Source organism: Pangasianodon hypophthalmus, chromosome 25 (genome assembly GCF_027358585.1).
Source record: "Pangasianodon hypophthalmus isolate fPanHyp1 chromosome 25, fPanHyp1.pri, whole genome shotgun sequence".
NCBI lineage: Eukaryota > Metazoa > Chordata > Actinopteri > Siluriformes > Pangasiidae > Pangasianodon > Pangasianodon hypophthalmus.
Window position 1 is genome coordinate 16,649,487 of NC_069734.1, and position 12,647 is coordinate 16,662,133.

The 12,647-nt window shown below is 41.4% G+C and overlaps 1 protein-coding gene across 1 annotated transcript in view; it reads left to right on the top strand.

Annotated features, from left to right (window-relative positions):
- Positions 1-5,890: 5,890 nt before the first annotated feature.
- LOC113547583 (uncharacterized) overlaps positions 5,891-12,647 on the top strand; it is a 46,196-nt gene continuing 39,439 nt past the window's right edge. Inside the window, 11 exon segments of the mRNA XM_053229303.1 lie at positions 5,891-5,957; positions 6,070-6,178; positions 8,567-8,652; positions 9,220-9,555; positions 9,657-9,881; positions 10,411-10,761; positions 10,836-11,051; positions 11,209-11,559; positions 11,632-11,853; positions 12,014-12,346; positions 12,421-12,639. Coding sequence (XP_053085278.1) covers positions 5,891-5,957; positions 6,070-6,178; positions 8,567-8,652; positions 9,220-9,555; positions 9,657-9,881; positions 10,411-10,761; positions 10,836-11,051; positions 11,209-11,559; positions 11,632-11,853; positions 12,014-12,346; positions 12,421-12,639 — 2,515 coding nt within the window.

Below are 12,647 nucleotides of genomic sequence, written 5' to 3' on the forward strand. Positions count from 1 at the left end.
TGATTGTTTATATCTGACTTTTGTTTAGAGCTTCAAAAACTAATATTTTAATAGTTGATTATTCATGTAAATGAATCAACAAATAAACCATTAATTGGTTTTAATGTGACACATTAATGATATGTCGTAATGATATCAATATAGATATGTAGAAATGGAAGAAGGTGGCCTGGTCTGATGAATCATGTTTTCTTTTACATCGTGTGGATGGCTGGGTGCGTGCGCATCGCTTACCTGGGGAAGAGATGGTACCAGCATGCGGTATGGGAAGAAGGCAATCAATATAGATAAAATACAGAAATCCACATCTATAACTTTTAATTATTTACAATATTGATTATGCAGGGAAAACATAGCAGCCCTACATTTCTCACAGAAAACAAATATATATGTGACCATGGATTTAGATTTACCACCAGGAACACATTTAAGGGGTTCTTCATTCATTTGCATTTATTCAGTAATCGATTTGGAACAGTTACTTAACTATGGTATTGCTAACAAATTTAGTTGGCAAGAGCTTTCCGATCTGGAACAATTGTCAAAGAACTGATAATACAATCATTTATTTTTATTTTCTTTTTCCTATCTAACAACACTATGTATAACTCACTGTATGACTCCGAATAGGCTGCTCAATACGATATGGTATTGTTGCACCATACATGACCGTAACATTTACACTAGGCATGATCATATAGTTTGCAACCTGGTACTTCTAACAATACGGCAATCTAACAATTATAAGCTCCTGCACAACACAGTACCTTCACTCCATGAGAGTTGAAATTTTCAACATTTTAGTTGTACACTCTGGATGACATGAAATACACCAAAAAAGTCCAGAGAGCATGCTTATCTCCTGCACTTCTCACTGAGCTTCGAGTAGTGTGAGTCTGAGCATGCATGTGCAGAGTCTCTTTGCTTGTATCTCACATTGCCACTTACTGACACCTCCAGGATAATTCAGGCAATAACAGCTTTTCTTGTCCTTATACTTAGCTGGAACCATTCATCTGAACAGGAGATAATTTTCACACAATGCAAGGAAAGAAACAAAATAAAGGGACCATTTACCACCCGGTTACATTCTCCCCTGCAATAAGTCAGCATCAACGATGACTAATAATTCAACAATATCGGCACTTATGGCACCCTGTATTGCCTTTTTGAACAAAGCAGCACCAATACTGGTTAGTACTTGGGACACCATATCTGCGCTGACACTCACTGCACTAGAAATGGATCTGGGCACATGAAAAGGATTCGTGTGAACACCAGCAGTGGTTTGTGTACTTCTCCTCACCGCTGGAGCTGGCACGTCTCTCCTGACTGTTTTACCCTTTACGCCAGTTTCTAATTCGCGTGACTGAACATGCTCTGCTTTCAGAGCAACACCATCAGAACCTACAGAGTCCCTACCAGTATCCACTGGTACTTGTACCTGACTACCTCCAAAGTTGTCATCTTCAACCCCTGGCACCTCTCATCCAACTGGCACGTTTGAGGCCACACTTACGGAAGGTCGTAAAACTTCCTCGACCACAACAAAATCTGGCTCAGAAATCTCAGTCACTACCATGGTGTCAGACGGACTATCTAAAGATGGCTTTACCTTACTCCTAAGTCTAGGAATGGGCACGGCACCCGGATACAACTCTGCCCTGTGGACCCTTTTGACCGGCCCCCCTCCAATGGTTCCACCATGTAAGTAGTTCCTAACATGTCTTCCACCCTGTATAGAAGCGGACCCCAGACATCATCATCTTGAACCTTATTCCGGCCTCTGGGCCGATGGCGCAGGTATACAAACTCCCCAACACCGACATGGGGACAAAAAGTCTTTTCGTTCTGTCGAGTCACCCCATCCAGAGCTTTTTCCTCTGAGTACTCCTTAGCCTTGTTGTGGGCGTACTTCAGTCTCTCTTGATAAACAGACAACAAGTCATGCTTCCCCTCTGAAACCTCCTCCCTACCCAACAACGCATCTATGGGCAGATGTGGCTGCACTCCAAAGAGTAAATAATAAGGGGGAAACCCTGTAGTGGCATGTGGAGTCACGTTATATGCACAGACCAATTTGGGCAAGTACTCTGGCCAATGCCGTTTCTTTTCTGGAGACAATATGCATAATAGGTTGTGAAGTATTCGGTTGTACTGTTTGCAGTGGGCATTTCCCTGAGGCCTATAAGAGATCTTACAAGTCTTTTTCACACCATAAATTCTGCAAAGTTTGGCAATTATCTCGCTCTCAAAGTTTCTGCCCTGATTGGAGTGCACCCTCTCTGGGAATCCATACTTCATAAACCACTCCTTTAGCAAGATTTTTGCTGTGGTGTTTGCCTTCTGGTCTTTCATGGAAAATGCTTGCGTAAACTTTGTAAACATGTTGGTCACAATGAGAACATTTTCACAGCTGTCAGAAGCAGGCTCTAGGACAGCGAAGTCCACTGCAATCACCTCTAGAGGTCTGGAAGCTAGAAATGCTCTCATAGGGGCACATACTTTGGGCTGAGGCATTTTGGTGAGGATGCAATGCTGGCACGTCTTTACCGTCAACTACTCAGCATTGGTCTTTCAAGCATTGTTGTAGAAACAGCACCCATCAGAAGGGCCATCTACAACTCGACACAACAACCCTTTCCTTTTGCTTATGAGATTCCATTGCTTCAACAGGCACTTCACTGACCCTGCTAAGGACTTCCTTTCCAGTTGAACTAGTCTTTTCTGTTGTAGACAGAGCATCACTCTGGCGTTGTCTGTACCTCACCTCAAAGTCAAAAACTGACAGGTGCACTGCACATCTCTGTTCTGTGGCTCCTAGCTTGGTAGTCTGCAAGTGACAGAGAGGATTATTATCCGTAATCACTTCGGTTGTGTCTCTCAGCATTACGCAACTTTCTGCTCGCATACACAATGACCCTCTTCTCATCAACTTGCTTCTGGTACAGGATGGCCCCTAAACCATTCTGGCTTGCATGAATTTCCAGGATTAAGGGCCAGGTGAAGTCAGCGAAACCAAAGACGGGCCGTGGCAAGTTTCTCCTTCAACTGGTTGAATGAACTCTGACATTCCGCAGACCACCCGAGTACTAAAGTGGCGGCAACCTTTCATACACTTGCTTTCATGCAAGCAAGAATTCACAGGTCATGCAGGGGCCAGGGCTACCTTTGAGAAGCCCTTGATAACTTCCTTTAGTAACTGCAAAACCCTAAAAATGACCTCAACTCTTTAACAGGTTCAGACGTTTTCCACTCACTGACAGCGGCAACCTTGCTCGGATCAGGAGCACTCCCCTCTGCCGACACTTAATGACACCTAATAGAAATGTTACCGCACCCTGGAGAAAATGACATTTCCCCAGCTTGATCTTTAAACTGGCTTCAGCCAAACATTTCATCACCATCTCTAATCTTTCCAAGTGTTCCTCAAACGTCTGCGAAAATAGCAGGATATCATCTATGTACACTATCAAGACTTGAAAGATCAGATCACTCATGATGGCCTTCATGAGCCGCTAAAAGGTCGATGGTCCATTACATACCCAAAATGACATCCTCCAATACTCAAATAAAACAAAAGGCATATTAAAACTGTCTTGGCCCTATCTCTTTCATTTACTGCAATCTAATGGTACCCGGACACCAAGTCAATGGTTGAAAAGAACTTAGTGACCCTGAGGGCATCAAAGCTCTCTTCAATTCTGGGTAATGGAAATGCATCACGTCTCATTTTGGCATTGAGCTTCCTGTAATCCACACACAACCTTGGCACACCATCAGCTTTGCGCACTAGGAAGACAGGTGAGGCATAAGCACTGACATTCTCTTGAATAACTCCCCTCTTCAACAACCAACCTCTCTAACCTCTTGATACCGGTTAGGTGGAATTCGCCTATGCGGCTGATTCAAGGATATGTCATCCTTTAGATGTATCTTGTGCCTTTTCGGTATAGCCTAAACCCTCTCCCTCCATGGCAAACAACCTTGAATAGTTATTCAGCACTGCTTTCAACTGGACCTGCTGTTCAGGCATGCCTCCCATGTTGACGTGATCCAAGAATGACTGGGCCGGGAACTCAGAACTGTGATTTACACCCATAGTGACCTGCTCCGTGTCTGCGGAAATCCTCTGAAACCTCAACTCCCAGGACGTATCCACACTGGAGCTGTCTACCGCCAAAGGTCTTCCCGAGACAGGTTAAGCACCGTACTGGACACACAGGTAGCGTAGACGCGATTAAGGTAGGCATTACAACCAAGCCTTCTGGTAAAGGAGTATTTGCTGGTTCTAATACCCATACAGAACCATCCCTCTTTCCTACTTCCTCCCACCTAACCATAACTGTAGCTGAAGACCAGGCAGGCAAATTCTCAGCAGTCTTACCTGTGACACTAGCAAAGCAAGCTTGTTTGCTTAACTCAACCGACTGTGCCAGCTGGAAAGCTGTCCTCCAATTCGAATCAAGACGACCACCCAAAGTGGTATCAAATTCCGTGTATACGATCTGTCAGCATTTACTAATAATATTCATGCCGATGAACACTGTTGGAGTTTGGATTTGGAGTTTCTTTAATGATCAAGAAACCACACTCGAGTAGAATCATCCCCATAATCTCCGTGTTATGGCTAACCTCCACCTTTGGCTGCAGTGATCTTCAACCAACCTGATGTAGGCAACACATCACTCTCATCCCCAAATAAATGCTCTTGGAAAAAACCTTCAGTAATAGTACTGACCTGACTACCAGTGTCTATCAAACATGACACAGGCACACCTCTGATTTTCAGGTCCACCATCAGACATGTTCCAACAGCTCGTTCAAGGAACCTGTCTCGATTAGTTCCTTTGGGTGGTGATCCAGAAATGACCCCTTGCACCACCTGGCTGAGAGCAACTGAGGGACCTCGTTTTCCCTGCTCCTCTGTAACTTTGGCACCACTCTTGGGATGCCTGCCCTGTCTCATGATGCAACGTCTAGTGATATGCCAAACCCCGCTGCATCTGAAACAGATAGGTTCTCCCTCCTCTGTAAACTTTGGAGGAGTCTTGGACAAGGGCTCACAAGTCTGAGGAACTGACAGTGACCATTGCAGTGTCGGCTCCTTAACCGCTTTAGTAAGCTTAGAGATGCTCCTGTTCCTGCTCACTTATTCACTTGTCCTGCTGGGACATCACATGTAGAATATCATCTAACACAGTAGACGTTTGGTTCTCGGCCACAACCGAAGAACACCCAGTTTCACCAAGCACTTCTGAATGGACGGGTCTGCTACTCACTGCTCTTACAGGACTGGTCTCCTTTATGGACCACAGAATGGCCTCATTACGAATCTCCAGCAGGGTAAGGTGTTAGGGGCTTTTCTCTGATGATCTTATGTAGTTCCTGCCTTAACGCTGCTTCCCTCACACCCTCAACAAACTGATCGCACAAATTCACCTGCTCATTAGCCAAGCCTCCTAGGGATTGTTTTGCAATGGAGCTTAAGATACGAGCAAGTGTGTTAGAGTAATTCCGTAAATTTTCGCCTTCTAATTGTTTGTGGTTGTAAAAAGTTTGCAACAATTGAGTCTCACTAAGCCGTTCGCCAAACACCTCACGCAAGAAACTGAAGAGCCTGATCACCAGCCTACATGGACTGATTTCCCCCAAACAAACATGCCTCTTCTAGCACAAGGCCTCTCAAATGTGAGACAATAAAGTCCTGCATTTGATCTCTAGCTCTACGGACCGCCCTTCTTTGCTGTTCTCCCGACTAAAAGGTTGAACCTGGCTTTCTTGAGGAACATAGATATAAGAGCGGGGTCAAATTACCCCCACTGGTAGCCCTATGTGCCAGGGTATCATTTCTCCAATCCCTTAACTCCTTTGACTTCTCATTTGCTCTATGTCATCATTACCCACAGCCCCCTCAATGGGAGCTTGTAACCCCCGAGATCCCCCATCTCGTCAGAGTCAGACATTTCACAAGAGTGGGTCAGATAGAAATGTCTCCTAGTTAAATCGATTCAGTGCAGAGTTCCTGTCCTTGGTGTACAACTCATTGAGTTCTCTTGGTCCTTTCAGTACCTCAGGCACACCCCCACGCTGGTGCACTGCCCCCAGGTGCGGCCATGGAATTCCGGGAGCTAAACTATGACTGTAGGAACTACTTTGTGCAGGACCAAGCCATGCAGTAACTGTTGGTCCATTACACTGGAAACCCTCCGACAGTCCCATGCTAACCACGGCTTCCACAACTGCGGTGCCTTCTGCTTCTACAAATCTTCACTACTGCCGTATTGTCTAGCTTAGCTATGCCGCTTGGTGCAAATTGGTCAAACTAAATAAACAACCTCACTCCTGGTACCAAAAATGTGTGACCGTGGATTTAGATTTACCACCAGGAGCACATTTTAGAGGCTCTTCATTCATTTGCTTTTATTCAGTAACTGATTTGGAAAAGTTACTTAACTATGGTGTTGCTAACAAATTTAGTTGGCAAGAACAGCTTTCCGATTGTTTCACACAATGCAAGGAAAGAAACAAAAAGGGATCATTTACCATTTACCACCCAGTTACATATAAATCCAACTTTGACGCACACACTCATGACTCATAACATTTGAGTTGCTTTCTGTGCAGCTCTAACATTTACAATATGCAGTATGCAACTATTAATGACTATATAAATATTGTAAATATGACACGGTGGCATTCAGTGGAATCAGAATTTAATCTTTAAATGTGATTATCTTTTTATTATTATTATTATTTTTTTTTTTTTTGAAAACTGACATCCAGACTTTTTTTCTGTAACATTCAATTTTTTTGGCTGGAAAATTAATGTTTGGAAATCTAAAATGATTTTGTGCTGACTCAGTAATGCAGAAGTCATAAAATAAACATTTATAACAAAATTTGCACTAAAAAAAATAAGATGCCTAAGACTTTTGCACAGGACTATATAGTATTATATAATAGAAAATACCAAAATTTCAAAATGTGATTATGTGAAGGTTTCTTTTATAGGTTACACTTTAGTTCTAACATGGCTCTGTGTGTGTGTGCGTGTGTGTGTGTGTTTGAGATCAGTATTATTATATTTTATCATTTCTCTTCCAGGCTGCGTGATTGTAATCTCACAGAGGAAAGCTTATGTTTTTGAGGTGTGTTTACCTTTCTGTAGTAGGAACTGTTATGCTTCAGTAACATGATCACGTCCTGACTCTCAGCTGCAGCTTGTACCCTGAGAGATGGTGGGTCCAATTGAAAGTGCCAAAATAACATTTTGTGTATATCTTTGTGTGTGTGTGTTTTTCTGTGGTATTCTATCAATTAACACTATTAACCCAAATAAATAAATAAAGATAAAAATAAATAAATAAATAATCTCTCTAAAATTGCATGTTGTTGCAAGTTATTAATGTTATATGATCATTACTATTACTATTATTATGTTATTGTTACTCATTTAATGTATTTCTGGGTTTAAAAACAAATCATTATGTACAAACAGGAAGGCTGTGGAACAAAAAATCATTAAAACACTAGTGTGTAGGAGAGTTTGAAGTACCGGAAATGTAATTTATTATAAAAAATATCTTGCAAAGGGGTAGAGTGTGGGGTGAGAAGTGTGAAGTGTGAGAGTGCTTCAATGTTTATTTATAATTTTATTTATATTATGACATTCATCTGACATTCTAAGCAGCTAATGACTTGAGTTCGGATTGGAAAGCGTGAGAAGCAATAGTATGGCAATAATCCAGCACAGCTGGAACAGTTGTTTGAACAAAGTGTAAACAGATGAATTAAAAGAAGACTTATTTCTGTAATCGTTCACATTTTCTGCTATATAGTCACATAGCTGCTCAATTTCTAAGAGATAAATAAATGAAACACCAGGATGTCTGAATGTCTGCCGTGGTAGGCAGGTAGGTGATATCCTCCCAGCTGGGCAATAATGTAAAACAGAAGTCTTCTAAAATGACAGTCACCACTGGGAGGTGCTAGAAGCAGCCAAGCAATAAGTGATCATGGTTACGTCACATGGGTGATTTTTTTTGGTTTCTTTATTAAAGTACCAGCAGCTTTATTATTGAATTTCAATATCAGACAGTCTCAACAAACTCAAACCTGACTGGTCAGAGCTCACAGTCTGTTGAAGGAACAGAAATAGAGACAGTCATAATAGATGAAACAAAGTAGAGACAAAAAAAGTACATATTTAGCTAGGTCTAGTAAAAGAAATTAAATTAAACACTTTTTTTTTTAGCTCAAAAGAAAGAAAAATAGTATAAGAATGCTGTGTTAATCAGACTTGAATACCTTCACATGTAAAAACAAAGAGGAAGCCAAAACAGGGAGGTGTGACAACACAATGCTGTGTCAAGTGCACTACTCATCTTCCGTGTCTTTACTGCTAGTGTCATGAAGAAGCTCATAACTGCTTACAAGTGCAGTACGAGTGAAGGAGGAACAGGCTGAATAAGGCAGTTAATATTCATTAAAAGAGAAAGATAGATGTATTTTGTATTTATAAGGACATTTTTGGTCGAAATTCTACACGTGGTGGATCTTCCAGTATCGGCTGTCTGAAGGCTGATGTCACCATGTTTTACAGAATGTCGAGAAATATTACAGTAGCAGCAATCCTCATGTTACTGACAGGTAACCTTTTCAGATATTTCAGCTCTTTCTGCTGTTTTTATGTGCTGTTGTGTCACTACTGCAACGGAAAAGCCGTAAACATGTCTCTGTGTTTGGAAGTATTTTTATAAATTTGACAAGATTTGGGTGCAGGCAAGAACATTTGTAGGATGTTGTGGAGTAAAAGACAAAAGTTATAGAGCAAGAAACCCAATGAATAATTGCAAATTATGATAAAACCTACATATATCAAATCATTATATGATATTATTTTTATATTATAAAATCATTTTATTACAATATATTATTAATGTATTATATAATACATTAATATCCTGCAACTTTCTTTTTCTGTGTGAGGTTATTTGTACTGTTAATTCTATAAACCCGGAAGAAGTTTAAGAACGGTGTCACACTGAGTTCTATTTTCATCATCATTTTCACGCCTCCTTGGGCCACACCCTATGTGTGACTGAGAACAGCAGCAGCAGCAGTGTTTAAAACTGTGGTTACACTCTTGCTGGTTAATGCATGAGCCATTGCTTTATGTGTTTAACTCACTGTTTAACTGCTGTGTGTGTGTTCCAGGAGTTCAGGCTCAGCACAGTGTAACTCTCTCCTCTCAGAGTCTCTGTGCTGTTACTGGATCTACAGTAAAAATCCCCTGTACATTTACAAACGGTGATCACTCCAGTGTCACACAGAGAGAGTGGTATCGAGTCCAGAGCTCTGAAAGAGAATCACAAGACCTGAGGAAAGATCCACAATACTCAGGACGAGTGTCTGTAAGAACCGGGTCGTCTGACTGTGAGCTGACACTGAGAAATGTGAGAGTGAGTGACTCTGGAGTTTATAACTTTAGATTTAAAACACAGAGAAGTGACTGGATATCAGCCTCATCTGGAGTTCGACTGACTGTTACAGGTAATACACACACACACACAAACACACACTTTTTGTATAATATGTAGTATGTATTTCAGCTATGTAGTATTTACAGAGTTTTGTTACATAATTGTGTGTAGACTTGCAGTTGAAGGTGGATCCTAACACTGTAGGACAGAGAGAAGTGAAAGTGACCTGTAGCTCCACCTGCAGCATCAGCACATACAGTTTCTACTGGTACAGGAATGGCAATTACATCAAACCTACCACTACCGCCTCCATTGTTCTCGACTCAACCAGTCCACATGATGAAGGCAGCTACTCCTGTCAGGTGTATGGGAAAGAACACCGCTCTCCTCCAGTGTGTAAGTGTCAGAGTAAATCTGTCCCTCAGCATCAAACTGAAAACAGTAACTCATACTGCTGTCACTAAAACATCATGCTTTGCTTATATCATCATTTGCTTATATATTGTTTCTGAAATGGTGACCTGAATAATTAAAAAAAAGTTTCTAAATCAGTGATGGTGTGAGATTTCATTTAATATTTTAATTAATGATTTAGTAAATAATTTAATAATAGATCAGTTAATAAATTAGTGGTGCTGCTCAACAAAAGTCTAAACACGTCACTTCACTTCACAATTCTACTTCACAATATTTGCCTTCATTTTCAGTGACACAGAGAATAAACATGTCTGAGCTGCTAAATGTTTATAAAAACAGAAAATATGGTGTTTTGACTCATAAATCTATTAAAAGCTCGACAGATACAATAGGTCCTGTTGCTACTTTCATTTTGTTATACATTGGAAGAAGAAATGCTTTAGATCAGATGTTAGAATTGTATTGATCTTAATTGTATAGATTTCTGTTCTCATTTTGTGTGTTTCAGGTCTTTTCGATGAGAAGAGCTGCTGGAGTGTGACTTACTCCACCCAGACTATCTGCTCTCTGATTGGCTCATCAGTGGACATACACAGTTATTACACCTTCCCTGATCATTACAAGGTCACAAAAGTTTTCTGGTTCATTAAAGAGCAGGTTGGTTCTGAGCCTGTGGATGTGAGAGAGGATGAGGAGTATCAGGGCCGAGTGCAGTACACACAGAGCTCCCAGAATAACTGTAGTCTGAGAATCACTAACCTGAGAGAGAGAGACACTCAAACATACAGATTCAGATTCTACACTGATGATCCTACAGGCAAATACACCGGCCAACCTGGAGTCTCTCTGTCTGTCACAGGTAATGTTAGACACTTACACATGTACTTAACTGAATTTATACAGATGAAAACAAACCTAGTTGATTATTTGCAGATCTGAAGGTTACAGTATCAGACTGGAGTAATGGGTATAAAAAGCTGAACTGTTTCACCACCTGCATTCTGTCTAACAACCCCACTTACATCTGGTACAAGAACGGACAGCGTGTCACTGACCAGGACAGAAATGAAATGTATGTCAGTAGTAGGACTGCAGGCAGCTACTCCTGTGCTGTAAGAGGACATGAGGAGCTTCGCTCTCCTGCTGTCTGTAAGAACTCACTTTACAATTCACTCATTCTGTCTTCATCTCGCTGCCAGCTTCTGTTAGACTACAGTAAACTCACATGCAGTGATACATGAATAAGTGACGCTTTAGGCTTTTTTAAAGTTTGGATTTCTGTTCTAACTCATTTTGTGTGTTTCAGGTGTTTTTGATGAGAAGAGCTGCTGGAGTGTGACTTACTCCACCCAGACTATCTGCTCTCTGATTGGCTCATCAGTGGACATACTGAGTTACTATACCTTTCCTAACAATCAGAAAATGACAAAAGTGTTCTGGTTCATTAAAGTGCAGGCTGGTTCTGAGCCTGTGGATGTGAGAGAGGATAAGGAGTATCAGGGCCGAGTGCAGTACACACAGAGCTCCCAGAATAGCTGTAGTCTGAGAATCACTAACCTGAGAGAGAGAGACGCTCAAACATACGGATTCAGATTCTACACTGATGATCCTAACGGCAAATACACCGGCCAACCTGGAGTCTCTCTGTCTGTCACAGGTAATGCCACACAATTATACATTTATTTAATTAAATTTAGATGAAAATAATAAATTTGTTTATTAATTGCAGATCTGAAGATTACAGTATCAGACTGGAGTAATGGGTATAAAAAGCTGAGCTGCTTCACCACCTGCACTCTGTCTAACAAGCCCACTTACATCTGGTACAAGAACGGACAGCGTGTTAGTGACCAGAACAGAAATGAAATGTATCTGTATGACAGTAGTGAGGATGCAGGCAGCTACTCCTGTGCTGTAAGAGGACATGGGGAGCTTCGCTCTCCTGCTGTCTGTAAGAACTCTCTTTAAACGTCACTCACTCTGTCATCATCTCGCTGCCAGCTTCTGTTAAATTGCAATAAACTCACAGGCAGTTATTCCTGACTGAGTGATGCTGATGTATTGTTTTATATGACTTTTTTTTAGAGATTTCTGTATTTTTCATGTTTCAGGTGTCAACTGCTGGAGTGTGAAGTACTCTGCTCAGACTATCTGCTCTCTGATTGGCTCATCAGTGGACATACACAGTTATTACACCTTCCCTGATCATTACAAGGTCACAAACATGTTCTGGTTCATTAAAGAGCAGGCTGCTGGTAAGCGAGTGGATGTGAGAGAGGATGAGGAGTATCAGGGCCGAGTGCAGTACACACACAGCTCCCAGAATGACTGTAGTCTGAGAATCATTAACCTGAGAGAGAGAGACGCTGAAACATACGGATTCAGATTCTACACTGAAGGGGGTAATTACACCAGTGAACATGGAGTCTCTCTTTCTGTCACAGGTAATGCCACACAATTATACATTTATTTAATTAAATTTATACAGATGAAAACAAACCTAGTTTATTATTTGCAGATCTGAAGGTTACAGTCTCAGACTTGAGTGACCAGTACATGAAGCTGAGTTGTATCACGACCTGCACTCTCTCTAACAACCCCACTTACATCTGGTACAAGAACGGACAGCGTGTGTCTGATTGTAAATCTGCCTCCTGCTCTGTAGCTGCAGTCAGTGGTGCGGTCAGTTACAGCTGTGCTGTTGAAGGCCATGACAGTCTCCTCTCTCCTCCAGTGTGTGAGTGT